Source organism: Euprymna scolopes, chromosome 32, assembly GCF_053919585.1.
Source record: "Euprymna scolopes isolate OS-2025 chromosome 32, ASM5391958v1, whole genome shotgun sequence".
Classification (NCBI taxonomy): domain Eukaryota; kingdom Metazoa; phylum Mollusca; class Cephalopoda; order Sepiida; family Sepiolidae; genus Euprymna; species Euprymna scolopes.
Window position 1 is genome coordinate 88,837,352 of NC_136513.1, and position 23,354 is coordinate 88,860,705.

At 33.4% G+C, this 23,354-nt stretch overlaps 1 protein-coding gene across 4 annotated transcripts in view; it reads left to right on the forward strand.

Annotated features, from left to right (window-relative positions):
- Window positions 1-23,354, forward strand: part of LOC145256474 (neo-calmodulin-like) — a 297,211-nt gene that overhangs the window by 237,210 nt on the left and 36,647 nt on the right. The window contains exon 5 of one of the 4 annotated variants that reach the window (XR_013863996.1): window positions 3,028-3,117. The exons of 2 other annotated variants lie outside the window; for them this stretch is intronic. Coding sequence is in view for 1 of the 2 variants with exons in the window: in XM_080115414.1 (XP_079971540.1) it covers window positions 3,028-3,044 (17 nt within the window). In the remaining variant the exon portion in view is untranslated. Of the gene's footprint in view, window positions 1-3,027; window positions 3,118-23,354 lie in introns of those variants that run through there. One more of the 4 variants, XM_080115414.1, reaches the window with a different exon arrangement.

The window sequence follows — 23,354 nt, forward strand, 5'->3', positions numbered from 1 at the left end:
TTAAAAAGCTACAAATAATATGTGAATTCTGTCGTGCTTTAATAGCTCAATGTTATGTACAAAATTATTGTTTAACTAGCTTTACCCTGCCACGCGTTGCTATGGCTCAATTTGGTGTAATAGTACAGCAATCGACTCCCACAAAGAGAAAAAAATGCGGAAATGTAAGAAGTGGTACTCTTGCAGTACATAATGGTTTGACATTTTAGTGTTTTTATTTAATGTAAAATGTTTAATCATCTCGAAGAACACAGTGTTTATGTCTGTATTTGGAGAAGAAAAATGGCCACGGACTCTGATGAATATGTTAAATTTGTGTAAATAAGTTCAAAACTATCTAAAATAGTGTCAGGAATCGTCGGTTAGAGTCATCCAAAACGGAAGTAAGAACCAAGTAGTCACGCAGTTTATGGTATTGTTTTTGTTTTGCCTGAAACTTTAAAAAGCTACAAATAATATGTGGATTCTGTCGTGCTTTAATAGCTCAAAGTTATGTCCAAAATTATTTTTCATTTATGATTTTTTTAATAATTATTGTAGTTTTCCCTTATTTTATTTTTGATTTCCACAATTAATTACTAGTACATAAAAAATAACAAGTAAACATACCGCTCATCCGAATAGGAGTGGACTAATTTTACTTTATGTATTAGTTTAATTGATTGTTATAGCATGTGATTTTATTCAGAGGATACGTGCCATCATTCGCCACGGCGTATGGTACGATTCAAGGGTGCATAGATTACATTATTTTCAATTTATAATTTAACGGCTTTAAGACCAACAAGTGCACTTTTTTAATCAAATTCAATATTTCGACCCATGACAGTATCTTCATCAAGGAATATAAGTTATTTTTTGTTTTGTTTTTTAATTACCATAATGTTGGTGGGAGATTATGCCTGGCACGTCTCTCTCAGATGTTGTTGGTGAGGGTAATGTCCAATAAAGTAAAAAAAAAAAAAACGTTGTTACAGCGTGTATTGTTAAGTGATAAAAGTCTACAGCATTAAAAATGCTGTTAATATAAAATTTAACGGTTTTAATTTATTTTAAGTGCATTTATTTGCTCTAAATATAATGTACTATTTCAATTTGTGTGGTACGTTATCATTTTATGATCCATTTGTATATTTAACTAAGCGTTAGCGTTTTTTCCAGTAGTTAGTCTTATTTTAAACTAGTCTGGGTGTCCGGCATTGCCCGGGTATTTGTAGGCTTGTGTTGAACAAAAAAATAAAAGTGGCAATAGGCAGGCAGGCTCGAACCCATGACGCAAAGACGGAAGAGAAAGTGAAAAAAAAAACTGACGTCTTACCGCTACTCCATGGCGCTACTGAAGGTTCGGAATGTTGAAATTAAGTAAGTCATTCCAACCAATACGATGACTTGCAAAAAATGGCGACACAAAAAAAACGACACTCCTTGTAGAAAAGTGCCCAGTTGATGGTGAAGGAATTAATGTTTTTAGCCAATTTTTCGATATTTGTCGTCCGAAGAGTCGAACTTCAAAATGATACTGATCTCGTAAAATCCGTCGCCTCTGTCGAAATTTTTAGGCAGATATACATACATACATTTAAACTGAAAGGTGAGATGTATATAATAGATGCGTATATATGATTTCTATACTTTAATTTAACCTGACATCGAAAGTTTTAGGCAGACATACATATATACATAGATACATACATGCATACATACATACATGGTGATGGTGATTGCAACGTCTTGTCAGACGAGTGCCACTCCCTCAGACATTTAAAATTCATGAGCCCAAATGTCTGAGGGAGTATCTATACAAATATGATGTTACAGAGTCTTAGCTTTGTACGACAGCTAAGTCTCTCTCTCGGTTCAAAATGTTGAGATCCAGCAGCAAGCAAGAGCAAGATAGCCAGCAACAAATTAAACTGCAGACCAGCTTAATGCGGGTACTGGTCTTCCGCTTTATGGTTTTTTAAATCAGAGATTTGCTTCTCCTAGAAAGCTTGCCTTCACCACGGCTTACGGGAGCCCTCTCTACCCCAATACACATACACACACACACACACATATACACGGTGCTAGTTGGCTGTTGACCCGGAAAAAGAGTTCATTCGCCCTTTGGAAGGTCTTGTTTTTAATCCTTCAGGGAGACTAGCCGCCCTCCTCACCAAACAAATCTGGTGGGGGAATCAGTTTAGTCGCCGGTGACCGGACCATGAAGCAGGTAGTACTGGGTTACATGGTACCAGTAGCATATGACATGACCTGACACCCTGTATACATACATACATACATACATACATACATACATACATACATACATACATTTTCGCTTGTATATATATATATATATATAGATGATGCTAGCCCGGCACACCGGCATACAATGCGAGGAGGGTTAAGAGCTTAACCTGCGAATATTCGGGGCCGCAAATGGAGAACCGAGATTAGGTGAGGGTCTACTATATCTGGATTATATAATCGCTATGATATAAAGAGGTAGCATATCGACAGCAAATAAATTATAAAATGAACACCTTTTAATTTATTTCATATATAATTTTAATTCCGTATATATGTGTTCAGTTTAAGGTTTGTTATTTCTTAATTTTATGTAATTGCATTTCTCGTCCACATGTATTGTTACTGCTAAACACCTAATTTTCAAAGTACGTATTTCATACGTAATTTATAATTTTAATTCTTTAAATTGTATATTTATTTAAAATAAATTCAAAAAAATGTATTTAAAAGTTTTCTAATTTAAATACTTAATTTTAATTTTAAAAAAAAGTTTAAATATTTTTACAGAATAAAAAAAATAAATGTTAAATATACATTGATTTCATTTTGCTTAACGAACCCCCAAATCGTCTGCTTGCCTCCATTTCCCTTTCTCTTGCCGCCCCTCCCCCTCGCTGCTGTCAATACAATACAATCATTTTCCCGCCTTCCAATCTCATCCTTGGAACTAAAAAAAAATGGCGTTCTGTTGAAGTGAAAGGCTCTTTTTTCTTATTTTATTTTCTTCCACTGCAGTGTTCTACACCCTCTGAAGTGTGGCACCCGAAAAACCAAACAAAAATAAATAAAATACTCACTCCCAACATTCAACAAATTTAACCCTAGGTAAGATGAGTGGCTTTTACCGGATGCGATCACAGTTTGCCAGCGCAGCGTTCGACCATTTTGTCACCCTTTACTTTTATTTTTTCAAAAATCACAAACCTTGCCATTTCTAATTCGGCAAACTATTTTGTTTTATTAACAACTGCCCTCGCTTTTTTTTAAATCTCTGATAAATTTACTATTATTAAATAAATCTATTTGTACAATATGGATATTTTGTATTCTATTTTTACGGCGGTGTTGCAACCACGTGTTTTAGTATCTTCTTTAATCAGGCGGTCGCCATATTGAAAATATATTTTCTCGAGAACACTTACGGGTTAGAAGTTAAGGGGAAATAACAATGAGGAAGGAGGAATTTAAATAAAGAGACGGCTTCATTTGCTTAGTATAAATGCATCGGGTTTGTTTTACTATACGCATAGATTCGAAAAAGCTGTCATATATATATATATATATATATATATATATATATATATATATATATATATAGGTAGATATGGTATATATGTGCTAAATCTCAAAAGCATCAGCACAGCCGTTAGGGAGTCCATGGGGAACTCTCTCTCTCTCTCTCTCTCTCTCTCTCACACACACACACACACACACACACACGCACAAAGTGCCTTTATATATATATATATATATATATATATATATATATATATATATATATATACAGGGTGTCTCAGAAGTTGTACACCATGTACTGATCTTCGTGGAATGGCTACTCCGCTCACCAGATCTGCCCCCCATTTTTGTCTAACCCTAACCCTAACCCTAACCAGATCTGTCCCCCTTAACATTTTTGTCTTCGGGAACATCTCAAATGTGTACTAGAATTGTCCATCTGTTGAGCTAATGAACAAGAAAATAGATATTATGTTTATTTTTATAAAAAACCTAGATGATGTGCGACTTTTGGGACACCCTCTATATATATATACAGGGTGGCCAAAAAGTCCCAGGACACTATACATGTATTTTTAATAAAACACAGTATTTTTTAATGAAACACACAGAAAACATATATATTCAACAAAAAAAGAGAACTTTATTAGAAACAAAGCAGAAAACAACAAGAGTAATTTAGTGGTCTAGGGGATCAGTATGTTGGTCCTTGTTGTTCTTGCACAATTCCATTCGCCTCCAGGTTCTTTGTGCCATTTTTTTTAGAGAATTCCTTGATACGCTAGCAAAAGCTGCAATAATCGCATGCTTTAGCTGATCAATGGTTTCGTATCTAATACCAGAAACTTGACCTTTAATTAAACCCCATAATGAGTTGTCTGGAGTGGTCAAGTCGGGGCTTCGTGGTGGCCAAGCAAAAGAATTTGATCCGCGCCCAATCCATCGATCAGGAAACTCTGCATTTAGCAGCGCTCTCACAGGAAGTGCATAATGTGCGGGTGCACCATCTTGCTGTAGCCATACACGATCCTTAATACCAAGTTCTATTAACTTGGGAATGAACCAGTTTCTAATCATGTTGGCATATGATTCCTGGTTGACATTGCCATCAAAGAAATAAGGACCAATCAAATGTTCAGATGTCAATGCAGCCCAAATCATGACATGTGGAGGATTATTTTCAACTTCTTCTTTGTAAAAGGGGTTTTCTTTAGCCCAGAAATATATGTTTCGACTTTTAGAACTTTTATAAATGGCGCATTCATCGCTGAATATTATCTTTCTGTGATTTCTTGGACCATCAGGAAAGCGTTTTAAAAATTTCTCACAGAATTCTTTTCTTCGATCCATATCTTCATCTGACAACTGATTTACCGACATGGGCTTATAAGTTTTGACATCCAAGTCCTTTTTCATATGATCCATCATGGTAGCCCTTGGTATTCCAAGTTCAGCAGAACGTTTTCTGGTGGATTTCTTGGGAGACTGTTGCAGTGATTCTTGAACACCAGTACACGTTTCCTTTCGTGTTTCAGGTCTGCCACTTCTTGCCTGATCCAGAACGCTACCTGTTTCAAAAACTTTCTTCTCCCACAGATACAGATTACTTCTTGATGGCGCGGGCTTTCCAAATCTTTCTGTGAAAGCACTTCGAACATTTTCCATAGTCATGTCATTCCTGCTGCGGTCGTGAACCCAAACAGCAGCAATTAAGCGCTCCTCAACAGTAAATACACTGATGTCAGTCATAACCTGAAAAAATAAATGAAATAAATTGTTTTAACAACATTAGAATATTAAAATCAATCATATTTAACAGCATTAAAATATTAAAAATAGAGTGTCCTGGGACTTTTCGGCCAGTGTCCTGGGACTTTTCGGCCACCCTGTATATATATATATATATATATATATATATATATATATATATATATATATATATATATATATATATATATATATATATATATATATATATATATATATAAGAGGAAATAATTAATAAAACATGTTAAAAAACACTTTGAAAAAGAGTTAAAAACATATTTAATCTGAAAAGGAAACACTTGATAAGTGGATAGTCCTTAATCCGCGGAGTTTCGAAGAAATACTTTCCTTCTCATCAGAGGGTAGGAATTAGCAAAATGCGGGATCGGATTTTGCATACAAACGTATTTGATGAAACTGCAAGTAAGTCATAGATCTTACTTGATAACAAAAAGTGAAGCAGAGGGAATATGGTGAAGAAAAAGGTGATTTCACGTGAATGGATAATCTGGTGAAAGGTAAATTATCCAGTGACGGAAAAATCTAAAAATGTACATCCAAGAAAGTTAATAAAATTTCCATTCGCACAAGTAAAATCCAAGGAAATCACGTAATTGTAAGATGGTCCAAAATAATCCAAAAGGCCGAAATCCATGGAATAATTCACAAATATGTACAAGGAAAAGGGGAAAAAATTCCAATAATAAAGAAAAATAAGATATGCGTGTGACACGGCTGCCGAGACAAAAATTGTATTTTATATATATATATATATATATATATATATATATATATATATATATATATATATTTAAAGTGATGGTTGTGTAGTTCCAACGAGAGAAAAAATGTATATTTAAAAGAGTGTAGCCATCAACAATTGTGGGTTTTTTTAAAGGTTTTCATTTAGTATACATTTAGTATCAGCAGAGGTAAAAATAACTTTTCAAACTCCCATTTTAAAGAAAAACTTTTTACGAAAACATCTGAAGAGAGCACACCCTAAGCTCGAAACGCGTTATAAAAATATTTTAAAATAAAAATATGATGAAAACCTTTTAAAAAAACCCACAATTGTTGATGGCTACACTCTTTTAAATATATATATATATATATATATATATATATATATATATATATATATATAATATGCATGCACATAAAATCACATATGGAGATATAGTATATCGATTTTCAGTATTTACTTTAGCAGTTCTAAATAGGTGAGTAAACATAGACATTAAGTTAAGAAGAAAGTTCTTGCGGAATTTTCAACTTTGATTTAAAATGACGTATTTTCAAATAAGTTTTCGTCATAATAACTTTACTTTATATATCATTTTAAAGAGCGTTTTCCGCTCTATCTAATCATTTAAATTACAATACTTTTTAAACAATTGTCTTCTTTTCAAAACCTGGAATACAAGATGGAAAAAAAAGCAAATTCGCACAACTTTCTTATTTCAATTCAAGTTAAGCCGAAAATCTGCTAAAATAGCTCGCGATATCAAAGAAATGTTTGGCTCAGTAACCATTACTGAACGCACAGCACAGTGGTGGTTTAAGAAATTTCCTGGCGGTCACTTTCTTCTGAATAAGACGTAACGTATACGACGATTTCCAACCACTTGAGAGAGATTGGAAAGACAAAAAAAAACTTGATATATTAGTGCCTCACGAATTGAATAACAACCAAAAAAAAAACACCGTTATTTTATGCAACACGAACAACCAATTTCTCGACAGGATTATGACTTGCGATGAAAAGTCGTTAGACGTCAACGAAGCTCCACGACACTTCCCGGAGCCAGAGTTGCAAAAAAAGGTCATTCTGATTGTTTGGTGGTTCACAACCGTTCTCATCGATTACAGTTTTTGAATGCATGCGAAACCATTACGGTGGAGAAGTATAGTCAACAAATGGATGAAATACATCAGAAACTTCCGGCCCTGTCGGTGGGGCATTAGAATACGCCGACTGCCCCCTGCAGAGGGTAAAAGTTCCTCAATGGGAGTCCTGGATATGACCTTAAACTATATCCAGTAGTGAGGCCTTAGCTTGTGGGCTTTGGGGAGTGTGGAGCCAGCCTTTAATTACCATTGCTCCCAGGTCCACTCTGACCCGGAGTGGTAGTACCTGTTAGGGTCCCAACTATGGGTTAAATAGAAACCGACTTGAAAACAACAAATATATTCTATTAAAAAATTTTCTTCAAAATCTTTGGATTCGACATTAAATAACCCGAAAAGGGTTGCTATGCCGTAAAACAAAAACAACCAACCAACATCAGAAACTTCAACAACAACACCCAGCATTAATTAGTCAGCAGAAAAGAGCAAATTCTCCTCCACGACAATGCCCAACCACACGTTGCTAAACCGACCCTACAGAAGTTGAAGAATTGGGTTACAAAATTCTGCCTCACCTGCCATACTCCCCAGACCTCTCACCTACCAACTACCACTTTTTCAAGCATCTCGACAACTTTCTTTGTGAGAATTGCTTCAAGAACTTAAACGATATCAAAGACGCTTTCAGCGACTTCATCGCCACCAGAACGCAAGATTTTCAAGTTATTAGCATAAACAACTTGTATTGCGTTGGCAAACGTGTGTTGATTCTGATGGTGTTTATTTTGATCAATAAATTTTTGTTTGAACTCGAGATATGTTCATTTGAATTAAAAAGTTAAAACCCGCAAGAACTTTCTTGTCAACCTGATAGTAAGTTATGAAAATATATTTATGACAACTAAGCTACACAGGAGCTTCCACGTTTCATCCCGTAGGGAATCGGCAGGCTAAAATGCATGGAATTCATGTTACCTGGTCTTTTATGTGTATATATATATATATATATATATATATATATATATATATATATATATATATATATATATATATATATATATATATATATATATACATGGTTTTCAGTCCAGCTAACTATCCAGTCAGATTTATTGTTATTCCCTCCCACATGTTAATGTTTCAGTTGTCCAATGGCAATGCTTCTCTGCAACAAAGATTCAGCTGACTTTTACTTCCATTTCTTTTGTTCTGTTTTGTGTCAAGGTGACGCAACTTTTTTATGAATGCGCCAGAATTAATAGGTGACCTTATTTTAACACATGCATGCTTGAATTACATTTTCTATTTATATTTAAGTTTAATTTAATTTTTGTATTTAATTATTTTATTTTTATTTTCTTATATTTTGTTTTTTCCTGATGTAAAGTGTAATATGTGCATGCAGTTGTTTACTGTTTCACTTTTACATTTTAATAGGTTTTAAGGGGCGTCTTTACAGTTTAGAATGTCAAATTTCTCATTCAAACATAAGTTACACGGGTCGTCTAAATTTCTACATGTACGGATCTATCATACTATTATCCACTCGATTATTGGAGAGCGTCCACTTTCTGTAAAGTCCTACGGCTGTTTTTTTATAAAAGCAATAATAAACTTAATAGAAGAATATATCATTATTTAGGGTTTATCGAAGAGATTCTTACCTTATCATTATAGTCTCATACAAAAAATAGATCGATATTATTTATCGATTGGGTGCAATGGGGTAACAAATGTCGAATTACCTTTAATAAATCCAAAACCAAACTTTAATCTTTTCACCACCAACGCTCATATCCAACTTTACCCCAGTTGAAATGTACGACTCTCGTCTTGAAGAAGTACTCTGCTTTGACAAACTTCTGCTTCTGCAACTGACCTTTACGCCTGATCTGAAATAGAAGACCTATATCAGTTTCGTTGCCAGAATTTTCGGAAAAACAATAGGATCGTTCTACCGATTCAGAAAGTATCTCACTCCTGATACAATCCTCTACCTATACAAGAGTCAAACACGTTCTAAGATGGAGTTTTCACATTTGAGGTGGAAATGCTAAGAGTACCATTTCCTGCCTTGACAGGATACAAAACTGTCTCTGAAATTTACTGGGTGAGGACCTTTTCCCCTTCCTACTTCTTTCTCACAGAAGAGACTATGTATGTATATATTACGCCAGTAGAGTTTAGTTTCCTAGAAGTACATCCAATGAAACATGTGTCTACTATTATTTAACGCTCATATCCAACTTTACCCCAGTTAAAATGTACGACTCTCGTCTTGAAGAAATACTCTGCTTCGACAAACTTCTGCGACTGACCTTTACGCATTTCAAATTCAGTTAATGTTTGTAGATGTGATATCTACCGCCTGCATACCAGCAGTAACTATCTTAGTTGTATAGGACGCGTTGCTTGTCGCATCGTAGAATGTAGAACTGGATAAAAATATAAGAATTTAAAAATCGAGGCATAGCCAATAGATTGCGCCGTGGCCCATATGGTTAGGTCGTCAGTATTGCACACTTCATGAGTGCGACGGCCTGGGTTCGCGCCTATGTCAGAGCACGTTACTGATGAGATGCAGTACATCGAAACCCACTTTGGGTCTGGCGTTGTCCGTTGTCGATGCAATTGCTCGATTCTATCTAATTCTGGGTTCTAGCTTTATCGTGAAAGGTGTATGTGAACGGATATATATATATATATATATGTAGAAATATTCTTTATTCAGTTATATTTTCCTTTTTATATATACCAATCCTTATTTAAAAAGCTCAATGTAATTACAGAGCATATAATGAATAAATGACAAAACTATATTCCAAATTTCATTATGTTGACCATCTTACAATTTATTCCTTTAATTCAGTTGACGTTTTGAATTCTTAGTAGTATCTATTTCGTAGCACAAAATCAATCACTTAATTAGTGTATCAATCAGTGAATGTTGTGGGCTTGTTTTCTGTTTGATTTATTTTCCTTTTTTTTTGTATTTTCCTTTTTTTTTCTTTTTTTTTTTTGTATTTTCCTTTTTTTTGTATTTTCCTTTTTGTTGGTTTTATTAACACAACCTATTCTTGGAATTTCATATTTGTACTAATTTTCTTTGGTAAGGTATGAACCCAACCCAAACGTCCTCCTTCCTACGGATTAGTCAATTTTATTTATTTATTTAAGGGTCCACTTTCATTTATATCGCAATTAAATCATCAGCGTTATCTGATTGACAAGCGAATCATGAAACTAGGTCAAACCACGAATTGAAAATATAGTTTCGATAATTAAAAACAAAACATTCATGTGAATATTTAAAAAGGGTTGATAATGACATTAAATTAAGTTCACTTTCGACAACCTTATAACTCCTCAGTTTTGTCCTTTAGTCCTCACATTCCATAAGCGATGTTTCTGACAAAGAGGGAAGAATTGATGTTTGCTGGGTCAAAATCTATTCCATCTAACTTTTACAGTTGGCTAGTTTTTAATCTTTTTTTTTTTTTTTACAAAGGAGTCACCACTTATCAAGGCCCGTATACCACTCAAGGATAAGGGGTAATGACTGTATGGTAGTCAATGAGACAATATTGTAGTGATCGTTAGTAGTGGAAATTTGGTAAATTGTTTTTTTTTAAGAGGACGGCTCATCAAGAATTTGTTTATGTTGAACTTGAAGACAACCATGCTGTAATCAGCTGGAAAGCAGAGAAACGGAAGAGAGTTCCACAGACGTGCAGTTCTAAGAAAGAATCTTCGTTCATGGTATATGACATTTAAGTAATGTTTTGTTTTGTTTTGTTTTTTTTGTTTGGGGGTAGGGTTTTTTTAATTACTTACATCAAGTGGATTCGTGCCTTGTCTGAGGCGATCTCCTATGAAAAATATATATAAACACAAAGATGATATTTCGTAAAACTTTAAGCATAAAGAGTTAATGTGCTGTTAAACACTATCTACAAAGATTTGATTGGCCTTTATGAACATGAAATCAATTCAAATTTATTTAGCAACCCCACTCCCAACAAAATGGCAACAAGCCATATAAAGAGACAGGTGACAACTATTTACATTCAAGTACTAAATGTTTGTCCAAGGCCGTTTTAAATCTGGATATGGTAGTTATCGGCATGATCTCCTCTGAAAGAAACACGGACAGAAAATGCGGTTTTTTCTTGTATTGAGTCAAAATTGACGGCGGCACAATTTTTTTTGGGGGGGGGTGCTTGTTAAGATCACGACTCCTCGAAAGGTAGATGCACATCTCCATTGATGATGATGATGACATATATATATATATATATATATATATATATATATATATATATATATATATATATATATACTAGCATGGATACCCAGCGTTGCCAGGGTCGACATGATGTTCGGTGAGGCCACACCTGCTATACTAAGAATATTGAGCCGTTTTTCATTATTATATGTCAACTCCATCGTTACCCCAACAAAAATTTCGAAAATAAAAGAACGAATGAAAACACGAAAATGTAATCCCCCCCCCCCCCCGAAAACTAGAAGTACGTGACAAACTTTCCACCAGATATTTCGGCAGAAAGGATACGAAGAGAAGTTATTCTCCGGATATTGAGCATCTTTTCATGACTATATTCCAGTTTAAGCGAATTTCTCTTATGCTACCTCAGTCTAGAAAGATTGTTTTTACGGTCTGTTGCAACGAAAACAAACTGTAGATAATTCAGTTTCAAAAATACCAAAGTAGAATTTGTGTTAACCGAATGTTTATGCTATAAAAATGATGAGTTATGACTTATTGCGTTATTAAAAGAAAAAAAATAGTTACGATGTCAAAAAAATGTGAAGAAAAAAAAACTGGTAAAAAAACGTAAATGAAAGTTTTTTGTTTTTGTTTTAAATAAAGAATCATAGTTGAATTGAATTGTTTGTTTATTTTAAAATAAAAAAATTACTGGATCACAACGTTAATTGCGAAATCACGGAAATTATTTTATTTAAACTAATCCCAAAAATAATGCTTGAAAGATTTTAGTTTTAATATCCGCCGAAAAAGAAAACAAAAACAAAAAGAACGTTCGTGCTCAAGGAAACTAATTCAAACTAATTCATAAAAAAATCGATGTCGGTAAAAATAAATTAAATTAAATATGTTATCAATATAAATTAAATGATAAACTTAAATAGAACACTTAAAATAATTCTCTCACTATAAACAATAACTAATACACCACTATTTAATAAAGTCGATTTTCCTTAATGTAATGTGCAAATGACGTCATCTCTTTAATCTTATATTTTGCAATAATCATAGTATATAAAGGAATGAATAATATGATAAAGTAATGGAACTTTTGTATATATTAATCAACTTGTGAACAAACAAACAAACAAACAAACAGAAATAGGTATATATATATATATATATATATATATATATATATATACGTTTTATTTTTTTATTACCGTTTTTTTTCTGTTTAGTTACATTATTGTTTCAGCTACTCGACCGTTTTTCGCGGTGTAGTAGCCTTATCCGCGAAAAACGGTTGAGTAGCTGAAACAAAAATGTAACTAAACAGAAAAAAACGGTAATAAAAAATAAAACGCATATTTGCTCTACAACAGCATTGAGCACTTTCATCGGGTTTTTATTAATTACCATTCCTACTATATATATATATATATATATATATATATATATATACTTGACCATTAAAAAATAGCCTGACCTCTCTAATTTTTCTCTTAACAACCAACTGACACCACAAGAAAAAATGCAATTCTTTTTCCAACAACACACGTCTCACAGATCACTGACACAAGTTCATGGCATGTTTACGGTAGAGAGAACAATAAGCAAAGGGTTATGGCCACCACGTTCCCCGGACTTGTCATAATGTGATTTTTATCTCTGTGGGACTTTAAAACAAAAAATTTATGCAAATAATTCTAACAGTCTAGACCAACTAAAGGAGAATCACCGGAGAAGATCTACAGGCAATATCTGTAAACGTTATTAAACGTGCCCGGAAATGCATGGATGTCAACGGGGAGCACTTCCATCATTTTCATAACACGACATGTAATCTAAACAATAAAAGATTGCCCCTCCTCTTTACTACATTTTCTGGGCTACTTTTAAGTGGACCACCCTGTATAAAAGGGAGAATGTGCGTGTGAGGATACTTCTCAACCTATATACTCAACGATTTTTTATATACAGACTTGAAATTTAGCATATTGGGTATTTAGATATGTGGTAAACATTTTAATCGGTTTTCATCCGGAAAAAATGGATTTTTTTAATCTTTTTCTCAATTGTTTCACGAATGCATATGCGTGAATCGTTCAGATGACAGATTACTTATGTTAGGAATAAGTAGGTTTAAAAACACATTTTAATGGTCGGGGTTGTGTTAAGCTGGACTAATGGTTATAATACTTGGCTCACTATCTTTTAGTTAAAAACTATATATATATATATATATATATATATATATATATATATTATATATATTATATATATATAGTAAGTTATGAAAATATATTTGGCAATTAAGCTACACAGAATATTCCGCCTTTCATTCTCGTGAGAACTTTTTGCATAAGCCTGACGAATTCTCACGAGAATGAAACGCGGAATATTCTGTGTGGCTTGATTGCCATGCATATTTTATAACTTACTGCCTAGCTCTACCTCTGTATTGAGCACTGTTGAAATAAATACTGAAAATTTACACATAAAATTATATCTTCGTATATTAATTCATGTGATTAAATGAAGCATTTCATATATATAAACACACACACACACACACACACACACACACACACACATATATATATATATATATATATATATATATATATATATATATATATACTAGCAAAAGTACCCGTCGTTGACTGGGTTCAAAAACAGCCTACAGAAAATGGACTCTGATTTATTAAAGTATGAGAGATTATGAAAAGGAAGGGTTGTAAAGAGATAGCTACGAATTTGGGGGTATCAAAACCAAAGCAAAATATGATGAAAGTAAAAATAAAATGGATAAACCCCATAATTTATTATACCATACCTGTTCACACTGAAACACTTATCACAATATTCTGTGGATCTATATTAAAAAACGAACACCCCATAATTTTATTATACCATATTTCTTCAAACTGAAACACAATATCAAAGTATACTTACGCAGATAGATATGAAAAGTCTTTATTAATGTTTGTGCCTATTCCCATTCTATGGAGGCCAGGCGCGAACGCAGACCCCACAATTTTATTATACCATCCCTATTTAAGTTAAAACATACTTATCAAAGTGTTCTAATGTACATCTATATCAAAAATACTTGTAAACGTTTTTTTTTTAATTTTTAAATTTTTTATTTCCATACTTTGTGGACCAGGCGCGGACGCATACCCTACAATTTTAATGAACCACCGTTCTGCCAGATTAAACCTACCCATTCCTGTGTCTCGATACATCTTCTATCATTATATGTAATCAGTTTTTTAAAATAGTCAACCATATAGGAGCCTTTTCATGACCAGACACACAGACACATTCAGCTTTATATATATATATATATATATATATATATATATATATATATATATATAATTATTTTTTTACTATAATAATTAAATACCTACAGACACTAGTATTTCATCCTTTCGGGATTCTTCAGTGCAGGGTGTCACGATTACTACCAGTCGAACGATTCGAACCCCGCGACACGAGACATCTCTGGCTCGATTAGCGGAGGCCGTATCCATTCGGCTACCATTAATCATGTGAAATAGCGTTGAATTTTAAACATTTTAATTTAAATGTTCATTACGTCAGACAGACAGTGATCAAATCGTTATACGATGATCTACGCATAAGAGCTAAATTGACCGACTTTTTAATTCAACAGAAAGTGCTCAACGATAATATATATATATATATATATATATATATATATATATATATATATATATATATATATATATATATATATATATATATATAATGTTCGACTATATAAGGCGTTAACTTTAGTCAGAATCGCCTATACTTTTTTTATTGGAGTTTTCGATCATCGATACTTATCGAAAACATTTCCATACAAAGCCTATCTAAGAACACTGCCAAGCACATAAACTACATTTGTATTAAATTTTAAAAAAATAGGTCCAGCCGTTTAAGAGTTCATAGGGGACGAATTCACACACATATACACACAAAGTTCACTTTTTATATAACACTAGAGATAATTGACCTTTCTGTCTACGTGTGTGTGTGTGTGGTACGGTCTCTACCAAACTACTCTTTCAATTTTTGGTCTACAGACTTGACACTTGATATATATTGGATTCGGTCCTGTGGAATAAAATCGGTTTTTTTTTTTAGCTGATAAGAATAGCTGCTAAGGGGTAAAAATTTAAAAATTCGAATTTGGCAAGTGTAAATCGGCTAAAAGTGCTACTCTACGCATGCGTAAATATACATTTACATGTTTCAGTCAGTTAATCTGTAAAGTTTTTATGTAAATGACGACTTAGCGCAGATGATCGATAATAACATTGGAAAATTAAATGTTTTGGTTTCGATTCTAGCCGATGGCACCCAAGTTATATTTTTTCAACTTTTGAAAATCACTACTATATATTGGGTGCTATATAATGATTAGAGCTAGGAAAACAGCATATTCTTTTCATTGTTTTTACTCTCGAGTATATATCCAATGCAGTTAGATACAATTAATCAACCGGGAACACATTACTCTATATAAAAAATATAAGATATCAATAGATATATACCTGAGAGTCAAAATAAGGAAAAGAATATGCTGTTGTCATGGCCTTAATAATGATGAATAAATTGGCTTTATGACAATAATAAATACAAAATCTGCATGCGTTAAAATATCATATTTAAGCGTATTTTACAACCGGGCAATGCCGGGCGGCATGCGAGTAATAAATAAAGTTCGGTTTTAGTATCAAATTGTATGACTTTTTTTTTTCTTTTTTTACTGCAAATTTTAACGTTTTCTAATATATTTTTTACATAGGTTATCATTCTAAGTTTGTGACACGTCTCGTTCTCACTAAAAGCTATGACGTCACGTTCAATTGCACATGTATCAATACTTTATGAAGGCCACGGCATATCCGAGTAAGGGATCAATAACTGCGATAGTTTTTGCAGGTGGTGGTGGTGGTGGTGGTGGTGGTTGTTGTTGCTGCTGCTGTTTTGTTTTTTGTTTTTATTTTTTATTTTATTTTTTATTTATTTTATTTTTTTGTTTTTTTGTTTGTTTGTTTGTTTGTTTGTTTGTTTGTTTTTTTACCGGGAGATATCACTGTCGTCCCAAATGCTGTGGCAGCACCTGATATTCCAAAATTGCCACTCATTTAGTATTGGCCAAGCTCAACATCGGTTAACTTCGGTGATATAATGCGATTCGGTGTGTCAGTGTAATTACGCCGTATATACTCAAAGTGGGTAATCATGCCAATTACCGACCGATGTAACTTTAGCGAAAAGATGATATGTAAGGAGTATTTAGTTCTTTCCCACCGCAAGAATTGTGACACAAGGGTCAGAAAGTGAGATTAAAAAAGTCAGTACTCCCGATGAGGAGTCCTCTGGTCCTGCAAAAGATACCGGTACAACCCCGTCGGCATTTCTGGCAGATTGCCTCAGGGGATGAGCAATAAAGACAGAAGGCAAAGGCAGAGTGAACCTCCTAGAATTACACAGAACCAGTATTAGACCCCAATCAACAGGGGCGAGGTCATTACAGGAATAGTCTAATCTCTGTTGGTTGGGGGGAGGGCGACGACAAAAAAGTCACGGGTTGAGATAGTAGTTCAAATTTTTTTAAGAAATGAACAAGCAAGCGTTCAATCATATAAGATCCTGGTGCTTCTATATAACGAAAAAATATTGAATTTCAAGTAAAACAGCCTACGTAATGTCGCAAATAGTAACATATCCAACAATTACAGAAAAACGATGTCCTTTTGAATTGTCTCCCCCTTAATAGAGTTCTTTAAAAATGAAACAAAAAAATTGTCAAAAGAAAATATTAAGTCACAAATTATAAAAAAAAAAAAAAAAAAAAGAAACTTGCAAATGAATGCACTTTTTGTTTTTTGTTTTTTTGCTTTGGGGGATACTTTCTATTTTTTTTTTATTTGTTGTTGATTTTTTTTTTATTTTCTTTTTATGCTTTTCCCGTTATTTTCTTCGTTATTTAAATTGTGTGGGGGGGGGTTGTTCTTTTTTTGTTTTTTGTTTTTGTTTTTTATAAAATTTTTATTATTTTTTCTTTCCAGTTTGCCTTTTTCTTGCCTTTTTTTTTGTGTTCTTGATTTTTCTCCATTTTTTGGTTATCTCGTTTTGTTTCCAATTTTTTTTTTAATTTTTCGAATATTTTTTTATAACGATTGATAATTTGTATTATTAGCATTATGCGGACTACTGTTTTAATCTTGAATGTCATTTTCACAACGTTTCGGCCGATGTAACGCCCAATCTTCTTCGAGTGCGTCTTGCTAAACTCAGGAATATGTATAGAATTTCGAATTAAACCCTTTATTTAAAACGGATGGGGAGTAGTTTGTTCCCATTCTGTTCGACATGATCGAGTAGACGTCTAAAGTAATTTTTATTATATTTGAAGTATTACCTGTAAAAATTTAACCTTTAACTTCTAGAAGCCTATCACTTAGATCGGATTATAAATGTGTACTTTATCCGTTGCGCCATGAGTCCCCATGTGGGTTTACGTGAAGAAGAAGAAGAAGAAGAAGAAGAAGAAGAAGAAGAAGAAGAAGAAGAAGATGATGATGAGAACAGTAAATTTTTATTTTTATTTCGGACTATTAGTCTCATCTTTATTAGTTGTTGTTTTTGGATCTTTTTATTGGTTCACAACGTTTCGGCCAACTTCCTCTGGCCTTCGTCAGGTGGTAACCGCGACGGATAGGAACTTTGAATCTCCTAACTGCATTCTCAGCCATCACTGCCATCCGTAGTTGTTGTCGTCTCACCACATTTTTGACCAATTACCTCTTGCACGCTTTGGGTGGGATTGAAACCGCTATCTTCAGACAATGTCCATCTGGAACCGTAGAGATTCAACGTCCAAAAACAACAACTAATAAAGATGAGACTAATAGTCCGAAATAAAAATAAAAATTAACATATAAAGCTCATCTCAAAAAATGAATTCCAATTAAGGAATAGTCCGAATAATTTAAATAATACAAATTTCTTTCTTTTTTTTCTTTCCTTTCAGTATTTTTTATGAAAAAATTCGCGACAAACGACTTCTTCCTTTCCTTTCTTTCTTTCTTTCATTTTATATTTCTTTCTGTCTTTTCTTTTCTTTCTCGCTTTTCTTTTCTTTCTCTTTCTTCCCTTCATTTATTTGCATCGTTTTCTACTCCTATTTTTTTGTGCTTCCTTTCTTCCTTTTCTTTTTCCTTTGATATTTTTTATGAAAGAATTCGCGACGGCTTCTGACTTCTGTCTTTCTTTCTTTCATTTTATATTTCTTTCTGACTTTTTCTTTCTCTCTTTTCTTTTCTTTCTCCTTCCTTCCTTCCTTCCTTCGTTTCTTTATTTGCATCGTTTTCTACTTCTATCATTTTTTTGTTTTTCGTACTTCCTTTTTTTCCCTTTTTTTTTTCTTAATCCACTCTAGAATAATGCTTAATGAGATTTTTAGTTGAATGATGAATACTAGTACGAGAGGATTGAAAACGTTGTAGGAAATAGACGAATTGGGTTTGTATTACTATACACATAGATTCGAAAAAGTTGTCAAAAATCAAATATATAACAAATAAATGTTATCAAAGGCAAGATAAGTTACTTTTCTACCTAACTGGATATGTTTTTAATGTTTTTATTTAATGTAACATGTTTATTCAGCTCGAAAAACATACAGTGTTTACCGATGTGTTGGAAAATTAAAAATGGCGCCAGACTCTGTTTTGAACACGATAAGTTTGGGAAAATGAGTTAAAAATTTAAAAAAAAACTATACAAAATACTGTTAGAAACTCGCTCAATATATGTTACCGTTACATAGGCTGACATATATTCGGTGGGTTGTTCACAGTATTTTGTATAATTTTTAGTTTTAACTCATTTCCCCAAACTTACCGTGTCCAAAAGAGAGCCGGGCACCATTTGTAACTTGCAAATACATCGGTAAACATTGTATGTTTTTCGAGCCGAATAAACATGTTACATTAAATAAAAACACTAAAAAATTATCCAGTTTGGTAGAAAAGTAGCTTATCTTGCCTTTGATAATATTTATTTGTTATATATTTGTTTTTTTACAACTTTTTTCGAATCTATGTGTATAGTAATACAAACCCGCCAATTTTATTACTGAAATTAAGAGGAGTGAATAGCTAAAATCAATAGAGATCTTCAAAATGTAAAATCATCAACATTTTACGCACTATCAGCAACGTCATCCTTTTGTGCCTATCTTATAATTACGTGCAAAATGAATGACCGATGCTTAAAATATTTTGAGTCCTCCCTTTATTTAAAAATTCACCAAAAATCATAAAATTAACCAATTTTAATGAAATTTTCAGTATTTATCAAATAATGATCACGGAATATATTGAACCCATTATTTTTATTTGAATCCGAGTGAAAATGTATTATTTTGTTGAAACCAAAAACACCTTTATTAAAGTTTTGTTGTTTAGTAGTAAAAAGAATGAATTTATTTTTGCTTTTTTTTTAAAGAAAATAAAGCATTGTAAATTGTAGCAATAAAAAAAAAGAAAAAATTTATTTTTTCAGGAACATTATGAAAAAAAAGCCCCTAAAGTCCGTATTAATGAATTTGATATAACTTGAAGAAAAATTAATTTCTCGAACCATTGATATTATCATTGAATTAAGCATTGTTTATTTAATATTTTCACACAAAAAATTATAATTGCAAAATATATTTCTACTTTGTTTTAGATTACAGGTTTCGCGTAATTTTTATATAATCGTGATTTTTTTTTATTATTTAAAAGCAGGAACACAGAAAAATAATTAAATTAAAAATGGTACGAATTATACAAACGTTTATGATAGGAATGTATGGATGCATGGCTGGGGAAAAAGAAAAGAAAACCAGCACTCCCTACCTCCCTCTAACTATCTGACGTCATTTTCAGACAGCCTTTTCTGACATTTTGGGCTTCCATAGAATCCATAAGTAGACGATTTTGTTTGTGTTTGTTTAAGAGAAGCTAGAATCTCTCGCTTTGGAGAGGGGGTTAATAAAGCTATTTTTCGTATGACAAGATGTTTTTTATTTCATTCAATATCTTAGGACTTTACTAATTATCTTTGAAATAGACCCAGTTATCTTGTTTTTTTTTTTAATTAATTTATTTAACTTCAAAATTTAGTTGAATTTGTCAGCTTCCGAATGTCTCTGTGAAAACATTTTTCATTATAATTTTTTTTTTTTTTTTTACAAATAATTTTTTTCCTTTTTAGGCTTTAATCTTTAATTATTAATGCAAACATGAAAAGAGGTCTCATTCTAATATTTAAACCGCATGTGGAAATAGCCATGTTTCTACTGGCCCCGGGCGAGATCAGATGAGGTCTGGCTCCAACTGAGTAGTGCGTTGTCAGCAAGAGCCAGGAAGAAAGAGGGAGAGTGGGTTACCGGTTTCACGTTTTAAACAGTCGGTCACGTGACTGAGAGCTGGCTTCTGATTGGACAAACCAGAAAAAAAAGTGCATTTCTCCAGCCGCGAGAATTCACTCCTGCTTTAGCTTGTTGCAATTTTCGTCTGCTACAAATTTTTCAAATACAATCAAAAACCTACAAAAAAATTATGATAAACCAGTTTTCACAATTATATCCCCCTATTTTTTTTTTTCAACATTATTGCCCGTACCTTCTTATACTTGTACATACTTTTTACGGGTGCCAATATGCGCTTTAATTGAATCAGGATAGCAGCGGGGTTTTTTTGTTTGGTTCTTTTTTGTTATTTTCTATACTAATTTTATTGATTAGAGATCTCCATACATATTTATGAAGTTAGAAATAAAAAATATTTTTAATGTTTATGCAGTAGAACTGGCATCTAGTCAATGTAGCTGCCTTCAGCCTCAATCACCGCCTCAATACATGTCCAGAACTAGGAGCATGCGTCGATGGAAGCTTGGTGAATACTTGGAAAATGGCGGCGATCAGGCTGGCTTTGGTGTTGTAGGAGGTCATGTTGGTGATGTTCTCGACGTATGACCAAACAAAGTAGTCCAGCAGGTTCAGGTTGAAGGAGAAGGGGACCAGTGAGAGAAGAGTACAAAATCGTAGCACTCCTTCTGAAGCCAAGCCTGGGTCTTTTTGGACTTGTGGGTCAGCACTGAGTCATGTTGCCACACCCATGGTCTGCCAGCCGCCACCTAATTGTACCAGATCACCACACTCTTTAACACATCCAGGTACACTTTGGTATTGACTTTCAAGCCATCTTCAAAGATTTGAGCTGGCATGATATGGTTCTCACTTGAAACCACACTAAAAACTATAGTCATGCGCAAAACTTTGTTTTCATCACCCCAGGGCACTTCCTGTTATTCGGGCAATCCATGGATGCATTTTGAAGGTGCTGGCAATGGTCCTGTTGTCATAACTTGGATCGGTAGAGAGCATGAGTTGTACAGCAGTGCATCTCCGATCTCTCTCGTTGAACATTGTGTCACTTTCAGACATGATAGAAGGCTCCTAATGCTCTTGGGATTTGTACATAACTGGCCAACTAGTAGATGGTCTGTATCAAAAAAGAAAACCAGTTTTCATCAGACGGAAATGGAGCCATGTCGTCTCTTCTAGGGCAACAATTTTATCGTTCCACCCTGTAGATTTGATAACTATCGATTATTTTTAGTTTTGCTTGGTTTGGCAATTCATCATGAAAAGATTGGCACCAGAGCAACCTTTGCAAGCTGGGCAAACTTATTTTGGAAATCATTTTGAAACATTTGATAAACAAATAATTTTACGAAATGGACCTGTCAGCTGTCCACCTTGTTTGTGCGATTTAACGCCATCAGATTATTTGTGGGTACATGTAAACTCCTATGTCTATGCTTGTAAATCAGACACAATAGACTATTCGGAAGACAACATTTGACGGGTTATTGCTGAAATACAGCCTAATTAGAGTCTGTGAAACACTAGATTACACCATACACGCACAAGTCGGCAAATACCGTAACCAAGTTCCCAGTATTTTATTTGAATTATATATGTCAAAAATTAATCTTTTGAATAAACCCACATTTTTGTATAATAAAAATATTTTTCTGTAATTTATTTTAATTTAAAGTTTGCTGCCTCTAAAAAGATCACCCTTAACAATCGTAAACTTTATGGTACTTCTGCAGTTTATGAACCTTACTATTTTTATTCACTGTTAATTCACTGCAAATGATGCACATTGCCACTTGAATGTAAGGGGCTACTATTTGGGATCAAATCTATAGGGATACTATGTAGGGATTTGAACATCAAGATGACTGTTCACATTACATTTGAATTTCTGCATATCAGTAGAGTCACAGAAGCAGAGGCCTAGAAGGGAATTCTAAAGTCTGGCAGTTTGAAGGAAGAAAATATTAGAGTAGGTTTCTAGGGATCTATACAGTATGTTGCTGCCTGTCGGGTTTTTTTGGGGGGGTATTTATGTCGAAGGGGTACAAGCGTTTTTAGTTCATCAGAGCGCATTCCATTAAAATATAGTAGAACCCCAGGATACGGCATTAATCTGTTCCGGGATTGGGATCGTAAGGTCAAATTGCCATATGACAGGGCATAAACAAAGTTTTATACAGTACATATTAAAAATAAGTAACAAAATACAATACAGTATATAATACACATATGTACAATCAAATAACATTATAAATAACACCATAGAGAGGGGCAAATACCGTAACCAGGGGCCAAAATAGCATTGTATCTCACATGGTTTATATATTATTTAATTAGAATTCATTATTGAGATGAGTATTATTTATTAATTTTGTTTATTGCGGACTATTATTCTCATCTTTCTTAGTTGTTGTTTCACAATGTTTCGGCCAACTGAAGATAGCGGTTTCTATCCTACCCAAAGCCAGCCAGAGGCTTACTTGCCCAAAAACGTTGGTGAGACGACAACAACTA